General features: G+C 45.5%; 2 protein-coding genes across 6 annotated transcripts in view; one reads left to right on the forward strand and one right to left on the reverse strand.

The window, feature by feature from the left end:
* The first annotated feature begins 2,756 nt into the window (after positions 1-2,756).
* LOC109885292 (heat shock 70 kDa protein 14) lies at positions 2,757-25,560 on the forward strand. The gene is made up of 13 exons (XM_031816238.1): positions 2,757-2,886; positions 3,171-3,251; positions 5,462-5,544; positions 7,302-7,350; positions 7,863-7,965; positions 8,194-8,389; positions 10,160-10,321; positions 11,257-11,412; positions 11,718-11,820; positions 24,303-24,515; positions 24,595-24,756; positions 24,873-24,940; positions 25,399-25,560. The coding sequence occupies exons 1-13, from the start codon at positions 2,830-2,832 to the stop codon at positions 25,475-25,477; spliced, it is 1,512 nt and encodes a 503-aa protein (XP_031672098.1). The 5' UTR covers positions 2,757-2,829; the 3' UTR covers positions 25,478-25,560.
* The window catches only part of LOC109885293 (protein artemis-like), a 28,520-nt gene continuing 27,075 nt past the window's right edge, over positions 25,556-27,000 (reverse strand). For 4 of the 5 annotated variants that reach the window (XM_031816236.1, XM_031816232.1, XM_031816234.1 and 1 more), the window contains one exon: positions 25,556-26,960. In XM_031816236.1, coding sequence (XP_031672096.1) covers positions 26,260-26,960 — 701 coding nt within the window. In that variant the 3' untranslated portion in view covers positions 25,556-26,259. The remainder of the gene's footprint in view (positions 26,961-27,000) is intronic. The other variant, XM_031816233.1, reaches the window with a different exon arrangement.

Below are 27,000 nucleotides of genomic sequence, written 5' to 3' on the forward strand. Positions count from 1 at the left end.
TTGAAAACTATTATGGACTACAAAGGGAAACCCAGATGTGATCTGCCCAATGACAGAAGCCTACCAGATGAGCTAAATGCCTTTTATGCTCGCTTCGAGGCAAGCAACACTGAAGCATGCACGAGAGCACCAGCTGTTCTGGATGACTGTGTGATGATGCTATCGGTAGCTGATGTGAACAAAACCTTTAAACAGGTCAGCATTCACAAAGCCGCTGGGCCAGATGGATTACCAGGACGTTTACTCAAAGCATGCACGGACCAACTGGCAAGTGTCTTCACTGACATTTTCAACCTCTCCCTGACAGAGTCTGTAAAACCTACATGTTTCAAGCAGACCACCATAGTCCCTGTGCTCAAGGAAGCGAATGCAACCTGCCTAAATGATTTCCGCCCCGTTGCACTCACGACGGTAGCCATGAAGTGCTTTGAAAGGCTGGTCATGGCTCACATCAACAGCATCCTCCCAGACACCCTAGACCCACTCCAATTCGCATACCGCTCCAACAGATCCACATATGATGCAATCTCTATTGCACTCCACACTGCCCTTTCCCACCTGGCAAAAAGGAACACCAATGTGAGAATGCTGTTCATTGACTACAGCTCTGAGTTCAACCCCATAGGGCCCACGAAGCTCATCACTAAGCCAAGGAATCAAACAACAACCTCTCCCTTAATGTGAGCAAGACTAAGGAGCTGATCGTGGACTACAGGAAAAGGTGGGCTGAACAGGCCCCCATTAACATCGACAAGGCTGTAGTGAAGCGGGTTGAGAGTTTCAAGTTCCTTGGTGTCCACATCACCAACAAACTATCATGGTCCAAACACACCAAGACAGTCGTGAAGATGACACGACAAAACCTTTTCCACCTCAGGAGACTGAAAGATTTGGCATGGGTCCCCAGATCCTCAAAAGGTCCTACAGCAGCACCATTGAGAGCATCCTGACCGGTTGCATCACCACCTGGTATGGCAATTGCTCGGCATCTGACAGTAAGGCGCTACAGAGGGTAGTGTGATGTACTGGGCCATTCGCTGTGGCCAAGCTTTCTGCCATCCAGGACCTATATAATAGGCGGTGTCAGAGGAAAGCCCATACAATTGTTAGAGACTCCAGACTCCAAGTTATAGACTGTTTTCTCTGCTTCCGCACGGCAAGTGGTACCGAAGTGCCAAGTCTAGGACAAAAAGGCTCCTCAACAGCTTCTACCCCCAAGCCATAAGACTCTTGAACAATTAATAAAATCGCCACCGGACAATTTACATTGACCTCCCCCCGCCCCGTACATTGCTGCTACTCGCTGTTTATTATCTATAAATAGTCTCTTCACACCCACCTACATGTACAAATTACCTCCACTAACCTGTATCCCCACACACTGACTCAGTACCGGTGCCCCCTGTATATAGCCTCCACACTGAATCGGTACCATTGCTCCCTGTATATAACCTCATTAGGTGCCCCCTGTATATAACCTCATTAGCTGCCCCCTGTATATAACCTCATTGGTGTCCCCTGTATATAACCTCATCAGGTGCCCCCTGTATATAACCTCATCAGGTGCCCCCTGTATATAACCTCATTAGTAGCACCCTGTATATAACCTCATTAGGAGCCCCCTGTATATAACCTCATTAGGTGCCCCCCCTGTATATAACCTCATTAGGTGCCCCCCCTGTATATAACCTCATTAGGTGCCCCCCCTGTATATAACCTCATTAGGTGCCCCCCCTGTATATAACCTCATTAGGTGCCCCCCCTGTATATAACCTCATTAGGTGCCCCCTGTATATAACCTCATCAGGTGCCCCCTGTATATAACCTCATCAGGTGTCCCCTGTATATAACCTCATCAGGTGCCCCCTGTATATAACCTCATCAGGTGCCCCCTGTATATAACCTCATCAGGTGCCCCCCCTGTATATAACCTCATCAGGTGCCCCCTGTATATAACCTCATTAGGAGCCCCCTGTGTATAACCTCATCAGGTGCCCCCTGTATATAACCTCATTAGGTCCCCCCCCCCCACGTATATAGCCTCATTAGGAGCCCCCTGTATTTAACGTCATTAGTAGCCCCCTGTATATAACCTCATTAATAGCCCCTTGTATATAACCTCATTAGGAGCCCCCTGTATATAACCTCATTAGGTGCCCCTTGTATATAACCTCATTAGGAGCCCCCTGTATATAATATAGAGGATCTCTACTACACAACAGAACCAACTGAATGTCTAACTAGAGGAGCTCTACTACACAACAGAACCAACTGAATGTCTAACTAGAGGAGCTCTACTACACAACAGAACCAACTGAATGTCTAACTAGAGGAGCTCTACTACACAACAGAACCAACTGAATGTCTAACTAGAGGAGCTCTACTACACAACAGAACCAACTGAATGTCTAACTAGAGGAGCTCTACTACACAACAGAACCAACTGAATGTCTAACTAGAGGAGCTCTACTACACAACAGAACCAACTGAATGTCTAACTATAACTAACTATAGAGGAGCTCTACTACACAAGACTCCTATATGTTTATTTTGAATCCCAGCCCCAATCCCTCCAGGAGGCCGCCATTGTAAAGAAGAATACGTTCTTAACTGACTTGCCGAGTTAAATAAAATAAAAAACAGCAGCAACTCTCCGGTTCCTGCAGCAAACTACTACAGCTGACGTCAGACCTCTTCTGATTGGTTTCAGTAAACATCTCCGATTGGCTGAATATTGAGTCAGTTCCTGCAACGTTTTACTCTGATTGGTTTAAAGTCAAATGAACTTTAACCTTCGTGGTTCAGCTTCGCAGTGATTTTTCAACAAGCATGGCGGCTATAGGAGTACATTTCGGCTACACATGTGCCTGTGTAGCTATTTTTAAGGTATTGTTGCTGCCTGTAGTAACGTTTTTGGTGGTGGGACTAGTCTCTGTTTTCAGTTATGAAGCGATATATTTAGGAGGTCCGGAAAGATCCGGTTAAACATGTTTGACAATGAGTTAGTTACCGGTAACGCTAGACAATGTTAGCATGGAGTGAATGAGTTGGCTACCGGTGTTAGCCATCTAGTAAACTAACGCTAAAATAACTTGCTTGGCTTTAGAAATGATTGTTGTTATCAGTCAAGCCAGGGTGGGAGGATTTTGACAGTATTGTGTTTTGTTCAGGATGGCCGAGCGGAGGTGGTCGCTAATGACGCCGGAGACCGAGTCACTCCTGCCGTGGTGGCTTACCGAGACACAGAACAGGTATCACACAACTAGTTCTAACATACCGTTTTAGTTACCTCAACTATTACATCTGCTAAATATTTGTATGGGACCAATACAATTTGGTCGGGATAACAAAAACATTCGCGGAGGCGGTTTTGTCAGAGTCATCGAAGGAATCAGTCTTCTGTAGGTTGTTGTTGCTCTGGTCTGAACATTAACATGTTGTAATGGTTTTGTAAGTACAAGGACCTTGTCTTTCATATCAGCGATAAATAATCCAGATTAAGTTAATACACACCTTGATAAGGTTAGTGCTCCCACACGGACATATCTCCATGTTAGTGCGTGTTTCCAGAAAACAGATGGAAGACTACAGACCTGTGCTAATTAACTATCGAGCATGCGCAGAACACCTGTGAAATCCCTCAGTCTTTCGCCAGGGTGCAGGTTTCAGGTGTTCCTAGCGAAGACGATAGTCACTGAACGCTGTTCCCGCTTTAAAGGGCCAATGCAGCCGTTTTCAGCTCTAATATCAAATCATTTCTGGGTAACAATTAAGTACCTTACTGTGATTGTTTTAAATTAAAATGGTTCATGCATGGCTTGACGTTCACCATTTTAAGACTGGTGTTTTACTTGTCCGGAAGCTCAAATCACTTATCTAACATGACATTATCTAACATAATTGGCCAAATAGGTAACTGAAATTGCATTATATAATGCAAGAAACCACTTTACAAATGAATTTTATTATTACCATACAAACATGTATTCTACCTTACGTCTTCAAGCCTGTTTTAGAAATAGGACAATGCCCCTTTTAAGACAAAAGTAGCTCTTTACCAGACTAGCTTTTCAAAAATATAAATGCAACAATTTCAAAGATTTTACTGAGTTACAGTTCATATAAGGAAATCAATTCATTAGGCCCCAATCTATGTATTTCACATAACTGGGAATACAGATATGCATCTGTTAAGTTACCTTGTTTTTAAAAAGGTAATGGGGGTGGATCTACACCCCAGGAAGCACAAGGTCTTTTTTTGGGGAGTCCTTTCCAAACACCTCTTTTGGTGATGTTTTACAGGTGGTAGGCTTGCCAAAAATGCGATTTTATGAATGCACATCTGTGGTAACACTATTGGCTACACCTCAGTAAGCATGGACAGGTATTGATGTCTTTTTTTTTGTGTAGTCTGGACCTGCCTTAAGTTCCACAGACATTGGTTTTTGGTCCAGTCTGGACAAAATCTGAACCAATCATAATGTCTGTTTGGTTGAGATTTGGTGCGGTGTGGTCCGGTCTTGATTTCAACCTCCACGGATGTTGATTTTTGGTCTGGACCAAATTTGAACCAATCACTGATGTCTTTGTTTGGTTCAGATTTTGTCCAGTATGGACCAGCATTGATTTGGCCAAAACATAGATGTCTATAAATGACATGTTTTCAACTTTCATTCAAAACCAAAAATGAGCTGTTTTTCCCCCCCGATGTAGAAACATTTTTCAACGACCTAGAAAATGCATTTTAAAGGTACGGAAAATGTCTTTTCACCTTTTAATTCGGAGCCTTAATTGAATCTAACTTCAACGTCTGGAAAATACTTATTTTACACATCTTTTCAATGTAATTCTGCTTACTGGGCTTATTCTAGTTTTGCTGGGAGTACGTTTTTGAGTCTCGCCTTGGTCGGCAATTGTTTGTCCGTAGCTTATGCCTACCCATACCCTAACGCCACTGTGGGGCACTGTTCACAATGTTGACATCAGCAAACCGCGACCAGTTCTCAACTCTCAGACTGCGAGGGATGGAAAAACCACTTGTGCCTGTTTCATGAGCTGAACTAAGATGCCAGAAATGTTCCATTCACACATTATCTCAAATGTTGTGCACAAATGATGTTTACATCCCTGTTAGTGAGCTTTTTTCAGTCTGTAATAAAACCTCTTTGTGGGGGAAAACTCGTTCTGATTGGCTGGGCCTGGCTCCCCAGTGGTTGACTAATTTCCTTGTATGAACCATATCTCGGTAAAATTGTTGCATGTTACATTTTATATTTTTAAGTATAATTAATATTATTTACCTCAAACAATAGAGAAACCTGTTATTACTGTGGTGTACAGAGCATGTAGGATCATCTGTCATGATGTCCTCCCTCTGTCATCTCACACTGTAACCCTCCCTGTTCAATCCGTCTGTCCTATCCTCCATCTGCCTCCCTCTCATCGCTCGCTCTCTCTGCAGATAGTAGGGATTGCGGCTAAGCAGGGTCGTGTCCGAAACGCAGCCAACACTGTGGTTAAAGTCAAACAGGTGCTGGGGAGGAGGTGAGTGTCTGTATTACAGTTGAAGTCGAAGTTTACAAACACTTAGGTTGGAGTCATTAAAACTAGTTTTTCAACCACTCCACAATTTTCTTGTTAACAAACTATAGTTTTGGCAAATCGGTTAGGACATCTACTTACATCTACTCATTTTTCCAACACATTTTACAGACAGATTATTTCACTTGTAATTCACTGTATCACAATTCCAGTGGGTCAGAAGTTTACATTCACTAAGTTGACTGTGCCTTTATACAGCTTGGAAAATTCCAGAAAATTATGTCATGGCTTTATAGACGCTTCTGATAGGCTAATTGACATCATTTGAGTCAATTGGAGGTGTACCTGTGGATGTATTTCAAGGCTGACCTTCATACTCTGTGCCTCTTTGCTTGACATCATGGGAAAATCAAAATAAATCAGCCAAGACCTCAGAAAAAAAAATGTGGACCTCCACAAGTCTGGTTCATCCTTGGGAGCAATTTCCAAACGCCTGAAGGTACCACGTTCATCTGTACAAACAATAGTATGCAAGTATAAACACCATGGGACCACACAGCTGTCATACCGCTCAGGAGGGAGACTCGTTCTGTCTCCTAGAGATGAACGTACTTTACTGCGAAACGTGTAAATCAATCCCAGAACAACAGGAAAGGACCTTGTGAAGATGCTGGAGGTACAAAAGTATCTATATCCACAGTAAAACAAGTCCTATATTGACATAACCTGAAAGGCCTCTCAGCAAGGAAGAAGCCACTGCTCCAATACCGGCATATAAAAGCCAGACTACGGTTTGCAACGGCACATGGAGACAAAGATCATACTTTTTGGAGAAATGTCCTCTGGTCTGATGAAACAAAAATAAAACCGTTTGGCCATAATGACCATCGTTATGTTTGGAGGAGAAAGGGGGAGGCTTGCAAGCCGAAGAACACCATCCCGAACGTGAAGCACGGGGGTGGCAGCATCATCTTGTGGGGGTGCTTTGCTGTAGATGGGACTGGTGCACTTCACAAAATAGGTATCATGAGGTAGTAAAATTATGTGGATATTGAAGCAACATCTCAAGACGTCAGTCAGGAAGTTAAAACTTGGTCGCAAATGGACAATGACTCCAAGCACACTTCCAAAGTTGTGGCAAATGGCTTAAGGGCAACAAAGTCACGGTATTAGAGTGGCCATCACAAAGCCCTGACCTCAATCCTAAGGAAAATTTGTGGGCAGAACTGGAAAAAGCGTGTGTGAGCAAGGAGGCCTACAAACCTGACTTAGTTACACCAGCTCTGTCAGGAGGAATGGGCCAAAATTCACCCAACTTATTGTGGGAAGCTTATGGAAGTCTACCTGAACGTTTGACCCAAGTTAAACAATTTGAAAGGGCAATGCTGCCAAATACTAATTGAGTGTATGTAAACTTCTGACCCACTGGGAATGTGCTGAAATTAAAGCTGAAATAAATCATTCTCTCTACTATTATTCTGACATTTCACATTCTTAAAATAAAGTGGTGATCCTAACTGACCTAAGACAGGGAGTTTTTATTTGGATTTAATGTCAGGAATAGTGAAACTGAGTTTAAATGTATTTGGCTAAAGTGTATGTTAGCTTCTGACTTCAACTGTATGTTCCCAATGTTCTAGAGAATGAACTCACCTCACGCTGTTGGGTTAGGGAGAATGAACTCAACTCACCTTGTTGGGTTAGGGAGAATGAACTCACCTTGTTGCTTCTTCCCCTTTTTCCTCTCCTCCTGTCGGCAGTTTTGAGGATCCTGAGGTGCAGACGCATAAAGCTGAGAGTAAATGTCCTGTGAGTTTTCAACCCTCTACCCCCTATTAGACTCTCGGTGATTAACCCGGTATACCCGTCTCTAATAGACTCTCAGTGATTAACCCGGTATACCCGTCTCTATTAGACTCTCAGTGATTAACCCGGTATACCCGTCTCTATTAGACTCTCGGTGATTAACCCGGTATACCCGTCTCTATTAGACTCTCGGTGATTAACCCGGTATACCCGTCTCTATTAGACTCTCTTTGATTAACCCGGTATACCCGTCTCTATTAGACTCTCGGTGATTAACCCGGTATACCCGTCTCTATTAGACTCTCTTTGATTAACCCGGTATCCCCGTCTCTATTAGACTCTCTTTGATTAACCCGGGATACCCGTCTCTATTAGACTCTCGGTGATTAACCCGGGATACCCGTCTCTATTAGACTCTCGGTGATTAACCCGGGATACCCGTCTCTATTAGACTACCTAACACTACGTTATGAGTGATATTGTGTAATAGAGAAGCTGATGATGATGTGTTTCAGGTTGTCAACAAGGGAGAGAAGCCAGTGTATGAGATGACTGGAGAGATGACCAGACATGTGGCTCCCCAAGATGTTGCCAAGCTGATCCTACACAAGATGAAAGGTTAGAACACACTGTCCCGATTTTCCCCCCCTGACGCTATGCACTAGTGGAGATCCCAGATGATTGAATGGGCCTAGGCAATATGGTAGCCTATCAGGGAGCAACTTAAAACTATTGTCAAACTACTTCCACATGTGAAAACATGTCAGCTCTGCAGCGGGGTGGGGGTGTAGTACTACAGGTCCACTTGGAACTGGGCCACCCTCCCATCTATTGTTGTTTCCATAGAGACGGCTCAATCGGCCTTGGGCGCTGATGTCACAGAGGCTGTCATCACTGTCCCCTTTGAGTTCGCACATGCTCAGAAGGCGGCGTTGAGGGCGGCTGCGGAGGCGGCAGGGTTCCGTGTGTTGAGGCTGATCCACGAGCCAGCTGCTGCTCTACTGGCCTACGGAATCGGACAGGACTGCCCCTCTGGGAAGAGGTACACACTACTCCTCGTGTATGAACTACAGGTCCACCCATTTATTGGACAACCAAAAAAGGCCGAACTGAACCGACTGAATTAATCGGAAGCTTTTTATATGCTTGTTTGTAATGCCAATTACAACACTACTGAATGAACACTTATTTTAACTTAATACATCTATTTAAGTCTCATAACTATATGTTCAATTTGGTTTAAATAATGTACAAATGCAGTGTTTGGGGAGAAAGTGCAATATGTGCCATGTAAAAAAGTTAATGTTTAAGTTCCTTGCCCAGAACATGAGAACATATGAAAGCTGGTGGTTCAATATTCCCAGATAAGAAGTTGTAGTTATTATAGGAATTATGACGCGTCGACTATTTCTCTCTCTACCGTTTGTATTTCGTATACCTTTTGACTATTGGATGTTCTTATAGGCACTATAGTTTTGCCAGCCTAATCTCGGGAGTTGATAGGCTTTAAGTCATTAACAGCGCTGTGCTTCAAGCATGCTAAGAGCTGCTGGCAAACACAGGAAATTGCTGTCTGAATGAATGCTTATGAGCCTGCTGCTGCCTACCATCGCTCAGTCAGACTGCTCTATCAAATCATAGACAATCATAATAAACACACAGAAATATGAGCCTGCTGCTGCCTACCATCGCTCAGTCAGACTGCTCTATCAAATCATAGACAATCATAATAAACACACAGAAATATGAGCCTGCTGCTGCCTACCATCGCTCAGTCAGACTGCTCTATCAAATCATAGACAATCATAATAAACACACAGAAATATGAGCCTGCTGCTGCCTACCATCGCTCAGTCAGACTGCTCTATCAAATCATAGACAATCATAATAAACACACAGAAATATGAGCCTGCTGCTGCCTACCACCGCTCAGTCAGACTGCTCTATCAAATCATAGACAATCATAATAAACACACAGAAATATGAGCCTGCTGCTGCCTACCACCGCTCAGTCAGACTGCTCTATCAAATCATAGACAATCATAATAAACACACAGAAATATGAGCCTGCTGCTGCAGAAATGAGCCTTTGGTCATTAATATGGTAAAATCTGGAAACTATAATTTCGAAAACAAAACGTTTATTCTTTCAGTGAAATACGGAACCGTCCCTAGTTAATATTGCCTGCTAACATGAATTTCTTAACTAAATATGCAGGTTTAAAAAATGTATTGATTTTAAGGAAGGAATTGATGTTTATGGTTCGGTACATTTGTGCAAAGAGCTTTTTTTCGGCAATGCACTTTTGTTAAATCATCACCCGTTTGGTGAAGTTGAAGTAGGCTGTGATTCGATGATCAATGAAAAGGTATTGATTATATGCAACGCAGGACAAGCTGTTTAACCTTGTAATGTCATCAACCATGTGTAGATAACTAGCGGTCATGTTAAGATGGATTTTTATATCAAAAGTTTAATGATATTAATCCGTCAACCTCTAGTGGTGTGTGTGTGTGTGTGTGTGTGTAGCCGTGTGTGTGTGTGTGTGTAGCCGTGTGTGTAGCCGTGTGTGTGTGTGTGTGTAGCCGTGTGTGTAGCCGTGTGTGTAGCCGTGTGTGTAGCCGTGTGTGTAGCCGTGTGTGTAGCCGTGTGTGTAGCCGTGTGTGTGTGTGTGTGTGTAGCCGTGTGTGTAGCCGTGTGTGTAGCCGTGTGTGTGTAGCCGTGTGTGTGTAGCCGTGTGTGTGTAGCCGTGTGTGTGTGTGTGTGTGTAGCCGTGTACGGGTGTATAAACTGGTGTGTGTTTGTGTGTAGCCATGTCCTGGTGTATAAACTAGGTGGGACGTCTCTGAGTGTGACGGTGCTGCAGGTGAATGGTGGAATGTTCCGGGTTCTGAACACCCACACAGACCACAGCATCGGAGGAGAGAGCTTCACAAGCGCCCTGGCACAGCACCTGGCTGCAGAGTTCAAACGGTAACACACACACACCTGGTGCAGAGTTCAAGTGGAACTGACAGCATTTTATCAACATGAAATGGTATAACAATCTGTTCATAGAGACCCCAGGATGAATGAGTTTTTATTTTGTACATATTCTGACCAGTGACCACTTGGATGGGGGCACTCCCATTTTCACACTTCCATAGAAGGTAGGGCTGAGGTCTGCGTGCCTTCCAGCTGAAACACTTCCATAGAAGGTAGGGATGAGGTCCGCGTGCCTCCCATTTTCACACTTTCATAGAAGGTAGGGATGAGGTCCGCGTGCCTCCCAGCTGAAACACTTCAATAGGGTTATTATATTATGACCACATTTGGTGACGTTTTGGACTTCGGTGAGGGTTTTCTAGAGGTGAGCCACAGAGTCCTTTGTCGGTGATTGGTCAACAGTAGGGATTCTTCATTAAAGTCTTTGTTGTCATTCAACAACAGATGACTTGTTTTCATTGATTAAAAACTACACAAAACTATTAGTTAGATGTCAAATTGCGCGACTAAGATCTCCTCTGCAAAAATGTCAAGTTAATTAAGGAAGCCTATATTGGCGTCTCCTTCATTTTTCAAGTGAAGTTCAGTATGCTAGCACACTCGTTTGGTTCGCTATTTGGCCAGCTGAACTGAAGCATGCTGACGCCCGGCCTGTCGGCTCCCCCCTCCGCCCGGCCTGTCGGCTCTCCCCTCCGCCCAGCCTGTCGGCTCTCCCCCCCTCCGCCCGGCCTATCGGCTCCCCCCCTCCGCCCGGCCTGTCGGCTCCCCCCCTACGCCCGGCCTGTCGGCTCCCCCCCTACGCCACAGTCTTGTAGTGGATGCGAGCTTCAACTGGAAGCCAGCGGGGTGACATGGGAGAACGTATTCCCCTACATCTGATCCCCTGGTTTTAAAGGTGTCTCTGTCTGTCTGCCTGTCTGTAGGTCGTTTAAACAGGATGTTAGTAGTAACGCGCGGGCCATGTTGAAGCTGATGAACGGAGCAGACATGGCCAAACATTCTCTCTCCACGCTGGGTTCTGCTAATTGCTTCGTTGACTCGCTACACGACGGCATGGACTTCGACTGCAACATCTCCAGGTGACTACATTACCCACAAACCCCTGCTCTCTTACCCACCACAATGTGTATATTTATTTATTTAACTAGCCAAGTCGGTTAAGAACAAATTCTTATTTCCAATGACTGCCTAACCCGAGTAACTCTGGGCCAATTATGCGCCGCCTTATGGGACTTCCGATCACGGCCGGTTGTGAGACAGCCCTGAATGGAACCCGGGTCTGTAATGATGCAGGGCCTTAGACCGCTGCGCAATCCCTCACAATCCCCCTCTTCATACAATGCCACAGGAAAGTCACGCTGTGTGTTTTTTTTTTTTTTCTCAGGGCCCGTTTTGAGCTGCTGTGTTCTTCCCTGTTCAACAAGAGTGTCCAACCAATCAGAAGCCTGCTGGAGACGACTGGGCTCTCTACTAGCGACATCAACAAGGTAACCCTGACCTACCTAACATGGGTTTGGAAGTTGCCATGTCTCAGTGCTCTGTAAATACTGGACATATAGTTACATACTTTTTACTATTTATAAAAAAATATGTATTTTTTGACTCCTGTTCTCTCTAAACCTGAGAGGTCACCTTCCGACTAGATTACTGCAATGCTCTTCTTGGTGGGCTCCCCTCAAAAAGCATCCACAGGCTGCAGCTTGTGCAGAACAGCGTTGCCAGAGTCCTTACAGGAACCCAGAAATCAATCAATGAAATGTATTTATAAAGCAGAAGTAGAAGCACGGTGGCTAGGAAAAACTCCCTGGAAAGGCCGGAACCGAGGAAGAAACCTAGAGAGGAACCAGGCTATGTGGGGTGGCCAGTCCTCTTCTGGCTGTGCCGGGCGGAGATTATAACAGAACATGGCCAAGATGTTCAAATGTTCATAAATGACCAGCATGGTCGAATAATAATAATCACAGTGGTTGTAGAGGGTGCAAAGGTCAGCACCTCAGGAGTAAATGTCAGTTGGCTTTTCATAGCCGATCATTAAGAGTATCTCTACCACTCCTGCTGTCTCTAGAGAGTTGAAAACAGCAGGTCTGGGACAGGTAGCACGTCTGGTGAACAGGTCAGGGTTCCATAGCCGCAGGCAGAACAGTTGCAACTGGAGAGGCAGCACGGCCAGGTGGACTGGGGACAGCAAGGAGTCATCATGCCAGGTAGTCCTGAGGCATGATCTCTCAGGTCCCCTGAGAGAGAGAAGGAAAGAGAGAAGGCAGACCATTCCATATAAATGGAGCTCAAAAGGAGAAAGCCCTGCCTCCAACTGTTTGCTAAGCAATTCTAGGGACAATTAGGAGGCCTGCGTCTTGTGACCGTAGTGTAGGTATGTACGGCAGGACCAGATCAGAAAGATAGGTAGGAGCAAGCCCATGTAATGCTTTGTAGGTTAGCAGTAAAACCTTGAAATCAGCCCTTGCCTTAACAGGAAGCCAGTGTAGAGAGGCTAGCACTGGAGTAATATGATACATTTTGGGGGTTCTAGTCAGGATTCTTGCAGCCGTATTTAGCACTAACTGAAGTTTATTTAGGGCTTTATCTGGGTAGCCTGAAAGTAGAACATTGCAGTAGTCTAACCTAGAAGTGACAAAAGCATGGATACATTTTTCTGCATCATTTTTGGACAGAAAGTTTGATTTTTGCAATGTTACGTAGATGGAAAAAAGCTGTCCTTAAAACAGTCTTGATGTGTTCGTCAAAAGAGAGATCAGGGTCCAGAGTAACGCCAAGGTCCTTCAGTTTTATTTGAGACGACTGAACAACCATCAAGATTAATTGTCAGATCCAACAGAAGATCTCTTTGGTTCTTGGGACCGAGAACAAGCATCTCTGTTTTGTCCGAGTTTAAAAGTAGAACATTTGCAGCCATCCACTTCCTTATGTCTGAAACGCAGGCTTCCAGGGAGGGCAATTTTGGGGCTTCACCATGTTTCATTGAAATGTTCAGCTGTGTGTCATCCGCATAGCAGTGAAAGTTAACATTAGGTTTCTGAATGACATCACCAAGAGGTAAAATATATAATGAAAACAATAGTGGTCCTAAAACAAAGCCTTGAGGAACACTGAAATGTACAGTTGATTTGTCAGAGGACAAACCACCCACAGACAAACGTATATATGTCAGACAGATAAGATTTAAACCAGGCCAGAACTTGTCCGTGTAAACCAATTTGGGTTTCCAATCTCTCCAAGAATGTGGTGATCGATGGTATCAAAAGCAGCACTAAGGTCTAGGAGCACGAGGACAAATGCAGAGTCTCAGTCTGACGCCATTTAAAAGGTCATTTACCACCTTCACAAGTACAGTCTCAGTGCTATGGGGTCTGAAACCAGACTGAAGAGTTTTGTATACATTGTCTTCAGGAGGGCAGTGAATTGCTTCGCAACAGCTTTTTCAATTTGTTTTTGAGAGGAATAGGAGATTCGATACAGGCCAATAGTTTAAAAAAATATTTTCTGGGTCAAGGTTTGGCCTTATTACTGCCACTTTTAGTGAGTTTGGTACACATCCGGTGGATAGAGAGACATTTATTATGTTCAACATAGGAGGGCCAAGCACAGGAAGCAGCTCTTTCAGTAGTTTAGTTGGAATAGGGTCCAGTATGCAGCTTGACGGTTTAGAGGCCATGATTATTTTCATCATTGTGTCAAGAGATATACTATTAAAAAACGTGAGTGTCTCTCTTGATCCTAGGTCCTGGCAGAGTTGGGCAGACTCAGGACAACTGAGCTTTGGAGGAATACGCAGATTTAAAGAGGTGTCTGTAATTTGCTCTCTAATGATCATGATCTTTTCCTTAAAGAAGTTGATGAATTTATCACTGCTGAAGTGAAAGCCATCCTCACTTGGGGAATGCTGCTTTTTAGTTAGCTTTGCGACAATATCAAAAATAAATTTCGGAATGTTCTTATTTTCCTCAATTAAGTTGGAAAAATAGGATGATCGAGCAGCAGTGAGGGCTCTTCGATACTGCACGGTACTGTCCTTCCAAGCTAGTCGGAAGACTTCCAGTTTGGTGGAGCAGCAGTAAGGGCTCTTCGGTACTGCACGGTACTGTCTTTCCAAGCTAGTCGGAAGACTTCCGGTTTGGTGGAGCAGCAGTAAGGGCTCTTCGATACTGCACGGTACCGTCCTTCCAAGCTAGTCGGAAGACTTCCAGTTTGGTGGAGCAGCAGTAAGGGCTCTTCGGTACTGCACGGTACTGTCTTTCCAAGCTAGTCGGAAGACTTCCAGTTTGGTGTGGCGCCATTTCCGTTCCAATTTTCTGGAAGCTTGCTTCAGAGCTCGGGTATTTTCCGTGTACCAGGGAGCTAGTTTCTCTGACAAATGTTTTTTGTTTTTAGGGGTGCGACTGCATCTAGGGTATTGCGCAAGGTTAAATTGAGTTCCTCAGTTAGGTGGTTAACTGATTTTTGTCCTCTGACGTCCTTGGGTAGGCAGAGGGAGTCTGTAAGGGCATTGAGGAATCTGTGTTGTCTGAGAATTTATAGCACGACTTTTGATGCTCCTTGGTTGGGGTCTGAGCAGATTATTTGTTGCGATTGCAAACGTAATAAAATGGTGGTCCGATAGTCCAGGATTATGAGGAAAAACATTAAGATCCACAACATTTATTCCACGGGACAAAACTAGGTCCAGAGTATGACTGTGGCAGTGAGTAGGTCCAGAGACATGTTGGACAAAACCCACTGAGTCGATGATGGCTCGAAAGCCTTTTGGAGTGGGTCTGTGGACTTTTCCATGTGAATATTAAAATCACCAAAAATTAGAATATTATCTGCTATGACTACAAGGTCCGATAGGAATTCAGGGAACTCAGTGAGGAATGCTGTATATGGCCCAGGAGGCCTGTAAACAGTAGCTATAAAAAGTGATTGAGTAGGCTGCATAGATTTCATGACTAGAAGCTCAAAAGACGAAAACATATTTTTTGGGTAAATTGAAATTTGCTATCGTAAATGTTAGAAACACCTCCGCCTTTGCGGGATGCACGGGGGATATGGTCACTAGTGTAACCAGGAGGTGAGGCATCATTTAACACAGTAAATTCATCAGGCTTAAGCCATGTTTCAGGCAGGCCAATCACATCAAGATTATGATCAGTGATTAGTTCATTGACTATAACTGCCTTGGAAGTGAGGGATCTAACATTAAGTAGCCCTATTTTGAGATGTGAGGTATCACGATCTCTTTCAATAATGGCAGGAATGGAGGAGGTCTTTATTCTAGTGAGATTGCTGAGGCGAACACTGCCATGTTTAGTTTTGCCCAACCTAGGTCGAGGCACAGGCACTGTCTCAATGGGGATAGCTGAGCTGACTACACTGACTGTGCTAGTGGCAGACTCCACTAAGCTGGCAGGCTGGCTCTCATTGTGGCGCTAGGGGAGTTAGAGCCCTGTCCTATGCACCACCCTCAACCGCAAGGCTCTCCAGAGGGTAGTGCAGTCTGCACAAAGCAAGTTCTCATTTACAACTGTGACCTGGCCAAGATAAAGCAAAGCAGGAGACTTCTTTCTCCCTCACGAACCTTCAGCACCAGCTTTCAGAGCAGATCACTGCACCTGTACATAGCCCATCTGTAAACAGCCCATCCAACTACCTCATCCCCATACTGTATTTATTTATTTATCTTGCACCCCAGTATCTCTACTTGCACATTCATCTTCTGCACATCTATCACTCCAGTGTTTAATTGCTAAATTGTAATTACTTTACCACTATGGCCTATTTAAATAAAGGTGTAATTAATAAAATAAACAAACCCACACAGACCGTCTGGTGAAGAAGGCAGCACCTCTTCAACCTCAGGAGGCTGAAGAAATGTGGCTTGTCACCCAAAACCCTGACACACTTTTACAGATGCACAATTGAGAGCATCATGTCGGGTTGTATCACAGCCTGGTACAGCAACTGCACCACCCTCAACTGCAAAGCTCTCCAGAGGGTTGTGAGGTCTGCACAACTCATCACCGTGGGCAAACTACCTGCCCTCCATGATACCTACAGCACCTGATGTCACAGGAAGTCCATAAAGATCATCAAGGACATTAACCACCCGAGCCACTGCCTGTTCACCCCGCTATCATCCAGAAGGCGAGGTCAGCACAGGTGCATCAACTGGGAGACTGAAAAACAGCTTCTATCTCAAGGCCATCAGACTGCTAAACAGCCACCACTAACTCCGAGAGGCTGCTGCCTACATTGATGCCCAATCACTGGCCACTTTAATAAATGGATCACTGGTCACATTAAACATTGCCACTCTAAATAATGGCACTTTAATAATGTCTACATATCTTACATTACTCATGACATTTACATACAGTTGAAGTTGGAAGTTTACATACACATTAGCCAAATACATTTAAACTCAGTTTTTCACAAGTCTTGACCAAGTAAAACTTCCCTATCTTAAGTGAGTTAAGATCACTTTATTTTAAGAATGTGAAATGTCAAAATAATTGTAGAGAATTCTCTTTTCCATCATATTCCCAGTGGGTCAAAGTTTACATTCACTCAATTAGTATTTGGTAGCATTGCCTTTAAATTGTTTAATTTGAGTCAAATGTTTCTGGTAGCCTTCCACAAGCTTCCCACAATAAGTTGGGTGAATTTTGGCCAGAGTCAGGTTTGCAGGTCTCCTTGCTTGCACACACTTTTTCAGTTCTGTCCACAAATTTTCTATAGGATTGAGGTCAGGGCTTTGTGATGGCCACTCCAATACCTTGAATTTGTTGTCGTCCACTGGCTCCAGGTCATCGGATAAGTAAATAAGGCAGGGCTTTACCTAGCAAATACTTTATCTCAGCTCACTGGTCACCATAGCAGCACGCGCTCCAGCAGGTATATTTCACTGGTCACCCCCAAAGCCAATTCCTCCTTTGGCCGCCTTTCCTTCCAGTTCTCTGTTGCCAATGACTGGATCGAATTGCAAAAATCACTAAAGCTGGAGTCTCTCCCCATCAAACTTTAAGCTTCAGCTGTCTTAGCAGCTTACCGATGGCTGTGTACAGTGAATCTGTAAATAGCACATCCGACTACCTCATCCCCGTATTATTACTTACTGGGGTGCAAAAGAGCAAGGGGGTATCTCTACTTGCACATCTATCACTCCACTATTAATGATAAATTGTAATTATTTTCACCTCGAGGGCCTATTTATTGCCTTTCCTCCTTACTACATTTGCACACACTGTATCTAGATGTTTCTATTGTTATTGACTGTATGTTTGTTTATTCCATGTGTTACTCTGTTGTTGTTGTTGTTGTAGCACTGCTTTGTTTTATCTTGGCCAGCTCGCAGAACTTGTTATCAACTGGCCTACCTGGTTAAATAAATACAAATAACAACATGTTCTTAACTGACTAGTTAAATAAAATAAATAACCCCGACATGTGGATTGAGAAATCAAATGGAACCCTGTTTACAAAGAAATACTATATTACAGGGGGACATCCTGAGCCATTAAAAAGAGGACTTCCAAGAGGCCAGTTTTTCAGACTGTGTCGTATATGCCACTCCACAGAGGACTATCTAGAAACAGCAGCGGAGATGGACAATAGGTTTCTAAGAAGAGGCTATTCTCCACAATGTGTGGATGAAGCTCTTAATGTGGCATTGTGGAAAACGGATGAACTGCTCCAAAAATACCCACTAGAGGTAAAGAACACTCTGGAATGTTCACCACCACAGACTCTGAACTATCAAAGTGGGAGATGCTGTCAAACACTGGCATGTTTTATCATGGGACCATATGAGATGCTGTCAAGAAACACTGGCATGTTTTATCATGTGTTCAATGAAGGCCTCCAGTAGCCTGCCTATATGTCGTGTTCAATGAAGGCCTCCAGTAGCCTGCCTATATGTCGTGTTCAATGAAGGCCTCCAGTAGCCTGCCTATATGTCGTGTTCAATGAGGGCCTCCAGTAGCCTATATGTCGTGTTCAATGAAGGCCCCCAGTAGCCTGCCTATATGTCGTGTTCAATGAAGGCCTCCAGTAGCCTATATGTCGTGTTCAAAGAAGGCCTCCAGTAGCCTATATGTCGTGTTCAATGAAGGCCTCCAGTAGCCTGCCTATATGTCGTGTTCAGTGAAGGCCTCCAGTAGCCTGCCTATATGTCATGTTCAATGAAGGCCTCCAGTAGCCTGCCTATATGTGGTGTTCAATGAAGGCCTCCAGTAGCCTATATGTGGTGTTCAATGAAGGCCTCCAGTAGCCTATATGTGGTGTTCAATGAAGGCCTCCAGTAGCCTATATGTGGTGTTCAATGAAGGCCTCCAGTAGCCTATATGGTGTTCAATGAAGGCCTCCAGTAGCCTATATGTTGTGTTCAATGAAGGCCTCCAGTAGCCTATATGTCGTGTTCAATGAAGGCCTCCAGTAGCCTATATGTGGTGTTCAATGAAGGCCTCCAGTAGCCTATATGTTGTGTTCAATGAAGGCCTCCAGTAGCCTATATGTTGTGTTCAATGAAGGCCTCCAGTAGCCTATATGTTGTGTTCAATGAAGGCCTCCAGTAGCCTATATGTTGTGTTCAATGAAGGCCTCCAGTAGCCTATATGTTGTGTTCAATGAAGGCCTCCAGTAGCCTATATGTTGTGTTCAATGAAGGCCTACATTGCATGAGACTTAGACTTAATGAGACTTAACGTTTTTAACAACATGAAGGGCTTGACATGATTATTTTTTTACTTGGTCTGGGACACCGCGGGTCTGTAACTTGCACTGTGTTATTACCATACAGAGAATTTGAGAATGTAGGCTACCCCTCTGCCTATTGGCTTATTTACACATTCAAGCCTGTCTCAAACACCGCCCCTTTTTAATGAGATCTTTACCTTGACTGTCTTTTCAGACACTGTCCAGGTCTAATACGCAGTACAGTGAACATTACTATATATAAATGCAACAATTTGACTGAGTTACATTTCATATAAGGAAATAAGTCCACTGATTTCAGTGGTAGAAAAAGTACCCAATTGTCATAGTTGAGTAAAAGTAAAGATACCTTTTTAATAGAAAATGACAAGTAAAATACCAGAGTAAAAGTCAAAGTATTTGGTTTTAAATATACTAAAGTATCAAGTGTAAATTATTTCAAATTCCTTATATTAAGGAGACGGCATGTTTATTTTTTTTATTGATGGCTAGCCAGGGGCACGCTCCAACACTCAGACATCATTACAGATAGATAGCCAGGGACACGCTCCAACACTCAGACATCATTACAGATAGATAGCCAGGGACACGCTCCAACACTCAGACATCATTACAGATAGATAGCCAGGGACACGCTCCAACACTCAGACATCATTACAGATAGCCAGGGACACGCTCCAACACTCAGACATCATTACAGATAGATAGCCAGGGACACGCTCCAACACTCAGACATCATTACAGATAGCCAGGGACACGCTCCAACACTCAGACATCATTATAGATAGATAGACTGGGACACACTCCAACACTCAGACATCATTATAGATAGATAGCCAGGGACACGCTCCAACACTCAGACATCATTACAGATAGATAGACTGGGACACACTCCAACACTCAGACATCATTACAGATAGCCAGGGACGCGCTCCAACACTCAGACATCATTATAGATAGCCAGGGACACGCTCCAACACTCAGACATCATTACAGATAGCCAGGGGAACGCTCCAACACTCAGACATCATTACAGATAGCCAGGGACACGCTCCAACACTCAGACATCATTACAGATAGCCAGGGGCACGCTCCAACACTCAGACATCATTACAGATAGCCAGGGGAACGCTCCAACACTCAGACATCATTATAGATAGCCAGGGACACGCTCCAACACTCAGACATCATTACAGATAGCCAGGGACACGCTCCAACACTCAGACATCATTACAGATAGCCAGGGGAACGCTCCAACACTCAGACATCATTATAGATAGCCAGGGACACGCTCCAACACTCAGACATCATTACAGATAGCCAGGGGAACGCTCCAACACTCAGACATCATTACAGATAGCCAGGGGCACGCTCCATCACTCAGACATCATTATAGATAGCCAGGGACACGCTCCAACACTCAGACATCATTACAGATAGATAGCCAGGGACACGCTCCAACACTCAGACATCATTACAGATAGATAGCCAGGGACACGCTCCAACACTCAGACATCATTACAGATAGATAGCCAGGGACACGCTCCAACACTCAGACATCATTATAGATAGCCAGGGACACGCTCCATCACTCAGACATCATTACAGATAGCCAGGGACACGCTCCAACACTCAGACATCATTATAGATAGCCAGGGGCACGCTCCAACACTCAGACATCATTACAGATAGCCAGGGACACGCTCCAACACTCAGACATCATTATAGATAGCCAGGGACACGCTCCATCACTCAGACATCATTACAGATAGCCAGGGACACGCTCCAACACTCAGACATCATTATAGATAGCCAGGGGAACGCTCCAACACTCAGACATCATTACAGATAGATAGCCAGGGACACGCTCCAACACTCAGACATCATTACAGATAGATAGCCAGGGACACGCTCCAACACTCAGACATCATTATAGATAGCCAGGGACACGCTCCATCACTCAGACATCATTACAGATAGCCAGGGACACGCTCCAACACTCAGACATCATTATAGATAGCCAGGGGCACGCTCCAACACTCAGACATCATTACAGATAGCCAGGGACACGCTCCAACACTCAGACATCATTACAGATAGACTGGGACACGCTCCAACACTCAGACATCATTATAGATAGATAGACTGGGGAACGCTCCAACACTCAGACATCATTACAGATAGATAGCCAGGGGAACGCTCCAACACTCAGACATCATTACAGATAGATAGCCAGGGACACGCTCCAACACTCAGACATCATTACAGATAGATAGCCAGGGACACGCTCCAACACTCAGACATCATTACAGATAGCCAGGGACACGCTCCAACACTCAGACATCATTATAGATAGCCAGGGACACGCTCCAACACTCAGACATCATTACAGATAGCCAGGGACACGCTCCAACACTCAGACATCATTATAGATAGCCAGGGACACGCTCCAACACTCAGACATCATTACAGATAGCCAGGGACACGCTCCAACACTCAGACATCATTACAGATAGATAGCCAGGGACACGCTCCAACACTCAGACATCATTACAGATAGCCAGGGACACGCTCCATCACTCAGACATCATTACAGATAGATAGCCAGGGGCACGCTCCAACACTCAGACATCATTATAGATAGCCAGGGACACGCTCCAACACTCAGACATCATTACAGATAGATAGACTGGGACACACTCCAACACTCAGACATCATTACAGATAGCCAGGGACACGCTCCAACACTCAGACATCATTATAGATAGCCAGGGACACGCTCCAACACTCAGACATCATTACAGATAGCCAGGGGAACGCTCCAACACTCAGACATCATTACAGATAGATAGCCAGGGACACGCTCCAACACTCAGACATCATTACAGATAGCCAGGGACACGCTCCATCACTCAGACATCATTATAGATAGCCAGGGACACGCTCCAACACTCAGACATCATTACAGATAGCCAGGGACACGCTCCATCACTCAGACATCATTATAGATAGCCAGGGACACGCTCCAACACTCAGACATCATTACAGATAGCCAGGGACACGCTCCAACACTCAGACATCATTATAGATAGCCAGGGACACGCTCCAACACTCAGACATCATTACAGATAGCCAGGGCACGCTCCAACACTCAGACATCATTACAGATAGCCAGGGACACGCTCCAACACTCAGACATCATTATAGATAGCCAGGGACACGCTCCAACACTCAGACATCATTACAGATAGATAGCCAGGGACACGCTCCAACACTCAGACATCATTACAGATAGCCAGGGGAACGCTCCAACACTCAGACATCATTACAGATAGATAGCCAGGGACACGCTCCAACACTCAGACATCATTACAGATAGCCAGGGGCACGCTCCAACACTCAGACATCATTATAGATAGATAGCAAGGGGCACGCTCCAACACTCAGACATCATTACAGATAGCCAGGGGAACGCTCCAACACTCAGACATCATTACAGATAGCCAGGGGAACGCTCCAACACTCAGACATCATTATAGATAGCCAGGGACACGCTCCAACACTCAGACATCATTACAGATAGCCAGGGACACACTCCAACACTCAGACATCATTACAGATAGCCAGGGACACGCTCCAACACTCAGACATCATTACAGATAGCCAGGGACACGCTCCAACACTCAGACATCATTACAGATAGCCAGGGACACGCTCCAACACTCAGACATCATTACAGATAGCCAGGGGCACGCTCCAACACTCAGACATCATTATAGATAGATAGCCAGGGACACGCTCCAACACTCAGACATCATTACAGATAGATAGACTGGGACACACTCCAACACTCAGACATCATTACAGATAGCCAGGGACGCGCTCCAACACTCAGACATCATTATAGATAGCCAGGGACACGCTCCAACACTCAGACATCATTACAGATAGCCAGGGGAACGCTCCATCACTCAGACATCATTACAGATAGCCAGGGACACACCTCATCACTCAGACATCATTATAGATAGCCAGGGACACGCTCCAACACTCAGACATCATTACAGATAGCCAGGGACACGCTCCAACACTCAGACATCATTATAGATAGCCAGGGACACGCTCCAACACTCAGACATCATTACAGATAGCCAGGGGAACGCTCCAACACTCAGACATCATTACAGATAGATAGCCAGGGACGCGCTCCATCACTCAGACATCATTACAGATAGCCAGGGACGCGCTCCATCACTCAGACATCATTACAGATAGACTGGGACACGCTCCATCACTCAGACATCATTACAGATAGATAGCCAGGGACGCGCTCCATCACTCAGACATCATTACAGATAGATAGCCAGGGACACGCTCCAACACTCATATCTTTACAGATAGCCGGGGACACGCTCCAACACTCAGACATCATTACAGATAGATAGCAAGGGGCACGCTCCAACACTCAGACATCATTACAGATAGATAGACTGGGACACACTCCAACACTGAGACATCATTACAGATAGCCTGGGACACACTCCAACACTCAGACATCTTTACAGATATATAGCTAGGGGAACGCTCCAACACTCAGACATCATTACAGATAGCCAGGGACACGCTCCAACACTCAGACATCATTACAGATAGATAGCAAGGGGCACGCTCCAACACTGAGACATCATTACAGATAGATAGACTGGGACACACTCCAACACTGAGACATCATTACAGATAGCCTGGGACACACTCCAACACTCAGACATCTTTACAGATATATAGCTAGGGGAACGCTCCAACACAGCCTAGGGCATGGAGTAGGGATGACCATATTCTCATATGCCCTCCCAGGCCCACCCTGCATAGAACTCCCCCCTCTCCATTTTAACTGTGTGTTCCAGGTGGTTCTGTGCGGGGGGTTTAACACTGTGTTCCAGGTGGTTCTCTGCAGGGGTTTAACACTGTGTGTTCCAGGTGGTTCTCTGCGGGGGGTTTAACACTGTGTTCCAGGTGGTTCTCTGCGGGGGTTTAACACTATTCCAGGTGGTTCTCTGCGGGGGTTTAACACTATTCCAGGTGGTTCTCTGCAGGGGTTTAACATTGTGTTCCAGGTGGTTCTCTGCGGGGGGTTTAACACTGTGTTCCAGATGGTTCTCTGCAGGGGGTTTAACATTGTGTTCCAGATGGTTCTCTGCGGGGGGTTTAACACTGTGTTCCAGGTGGTTCTCTGCAGGGGGTTTAACATTGTATGTTCCAGGTGGTTCTCTGCGGGGGCTCTGCGAGGATTCCTCGGCTGCAGCAGATGATCAAAGATCTGTTCGCTGACGTGGAGCTGCTCAGCTCCGCCCCTCCTGATGAGGTCATAGCGGTCGGCGCAGCGATGGAAGCGGGCCTTCTAGTCGGGCGGGAGATTGGCTCCTCCCCAGAGTCTGTTACCGTGGAAGCCTGTGTCTCAGACATTCTGCTCAAGGTACACAGGCACACACACACACACACAGATCAGTGACTAATAGAGTAGCTTCTGATTGGCTAATCTGTGTGATTGACAGGAGGTGGATGAAACAGGGGCTGAGGTGTTCTCTGTGCTCCTCCCCTCGGGCACGCCCCTTCCTGCTCGGCGACATCACATCCTGTCTGGTCCTGGCCGCCTGGCATCCCTCTGTCTGGAGCTTTACCAGAAAACCACAGAGCAGCCAGAGAGACTGGCCAAGGTACGTAAACACACACACAACCCCTCCACCAAAGAACCACCGAGACTGGCCAAGGTACGTAAACACACACACACAACCCCTTCACCAGAGAACCAACAGATCTCTCTTATCTGCAGATTGTTCTGAGAGACCTGGAGACCAAAGAGGACAACCATGACATTGATGCCGTGGTGACCATGAAGAGGTAACACCCAGCAGCAGCTGTGGACTGGACCTTGTATTTGGACCGTTGTGTGTGTTTCAGCTGTTGACTGGACCTTGTATTTGGACCGTTGTGTGTGTGTGTTTCAGCTGTGGACTGGACCTTGTATTTGGACCGTTGTGTGTGTGTGTGTTTCAGCTGTGGACTGGAACTTGTATTTGGACCGTTGTGTGTGTGTGTGTGTGTTTCAGCTGTGGACTGGACCTTGTATTTGGACCGTTGTGTGTGTTTCAGCTGTTGACTGGACCTTGTATTTGGACCGTTGTGTGTGTGTGTGTTTCAGCTGTGGACTGGACCTTGTATTTGGACCGTTGTGTGTGTGTGTGTTTCAGCTGTGGACTGGAACTTGTATTTGGACCGTTGTGTGTGTGTGTGTGTGTGTTTCAGCTGTGGACTGGACCTTGTATTTGGACCGTTGTGTGTGTGTGTGTGTGTTTCAGGGACGGGTCTCTCCATGTGAGCTGTGTGGAGCAGAACAGTGGGAAGACTGAAGCCATCAGTATATCAGCAGCATCCTGATTTCACCACGAGCTCCAAGTTAATGTCACTATACTTGTTGTTGAAGTTCCTTTTAAAGTTTAAATAAAGACATTATGGTTTAACTCAGTTCCTTTTATTCTCTACAGTTCAGAACAGCTACAACAGACTTTTTTCTCTACAGTTCAGAACTGCGTTAGCCTGGCAGGAGCAGACTCCAGTTGAGAGACCACAGAAAGACTGTGTTCCCTACTGAACATTTCACAGGGTGGTCGAGGAGTAGCTGGGGTTTCTCTTGGCCCTGATAGGCCAGGTGTGCAGCAGGCACATGTGTATATAGGGCATGACTATGGTGTCTCTATAACAAAGTAGGGCATGGGTATGGTCTGTGTAGATAATGCTATGGCCCCACACATGAAATCGTATATATGCATTAATCAATTGTCTGTTTTTGTTCAACTTCAAGTCAATTATTTTCGGGTGAGGAAGACATTGTCAAGAACCCACAATCATCCATTGAAAAACCATTAACTCTATAACAGAGATGGACTCCACTTACATATAACCTGGACATTGAGGACTTCCACCATTTTAAAGTGGTCACCTGGATGGAATGATCAGAGTTAAGGTTCGGACATTACTAAGCTACTGTATATCATGGCCACAAAGTTCCGGTCTGCTGTGATTGCTCTCCCATAGGCACCAATGCATTAGCAGCTGGGTTTGGTCTGTTCAGCTCATTGACTGTATATGAATCAGAAGAAACTAGTGGGTGGAATGTCTCGCTTCCTCTTCCCTCTGTCTATATACAGAGGTAGATGGGGTCAGAGGGACTGACTTCCTGTCCTGGTGACCACTTCCTCTCCAGCGGCCAGTCTCCTGTACAGATCGCTGAGGTCGTCTGGTCCAGGTGTGTGTGAATCCGGCGTAGACGGGATGTCAAAGTCCGATGACACCTGAGACTCCGTTGGCTCTGATTGGTGAGTGTGGCTGCCACTCTCCTCCCCCCCAGCATCCAGATTGGTCAATGCATCTCCCTGACACCGGTCTTCTGATTGGATGAGCATGCTTTCAGCCTGACTCAGGCCTCGCCCAGCCGAGAGAGGAATTGACGGCGAGGGGAGTTTGACGGAGTCATCAACAAACAGCTCTGGGGTCTGGGAGCCTGTGAGTGTGGAGTGAGAGGGGCTTGTGTGCGAGCAGGAGTGTGGTTGGCTGGTCTGGCTGTCCGTCAGTATCTCCGTGGTGAAAAACTCCTCCCAGTGAGGAGGGGTGCCAGAATTAGACACAGACCCCTCGTCTCTCTCCCCACCTCTCTCTTCTTCCTCCAGGTATCTTTCCTCCTCATCATCATTAGATTCGGTACAGTCCATGTAGTCTCCTGTGATGAGAGGTATGTGTGTTAGGGGTAGAGGTTCGTCGGGGGGGTTAGGGAGCGTTGTGGGTGTGGCCTCCTGCATCATCACCCTCTTCCTGACAGGGGCCAGGTCCGCCCCCTCAAACAGCCAATCGGCACAATCCACATCTGGTATAAACAACAGAGCCAATCACAAAGCAGTGAAATA

Source organism: Oncorhynchus kisutch, unplaced genomic scaffold (genome assembly GCF_002021735.2).
Source record: "Oncorhynchus kisutch isolate 150728-3 unplaced genomic scaffold, Okis_V2 scaffold767, whole genome shotgun sequence".
Taxonomy (NCBI): domain Eukaryota; kingdom Metazoa; phylum Chordata; class Actinopteri; order Salmoniformes; family Salmonidae; genus Oncorhynchus; species Oncorhynchus kisutch.

Coding starts and splice junctions, on each gene's coding strand:
- LOC109885292 (XM_031816238.1), top strand. CDS start 2,830: ATGGCGGCTATAGGAGTACATTTCGGCTACACATGTGCCTGTGTAGCT. Junction 7,966..8,193: donor GATCCTACACAAGATGAAAG/GTTAGAACACAC, acceptor TTGTTTCCATAG/AGACGGCTCAATCGGCCTTG. Junction 8,390..10,159: donor GACTGCCCCTCTGGGAAGAG/GTACACACTACT, acceptor GTTTGTGTGTAG/CCATGTCCTGGTGTATAAAC.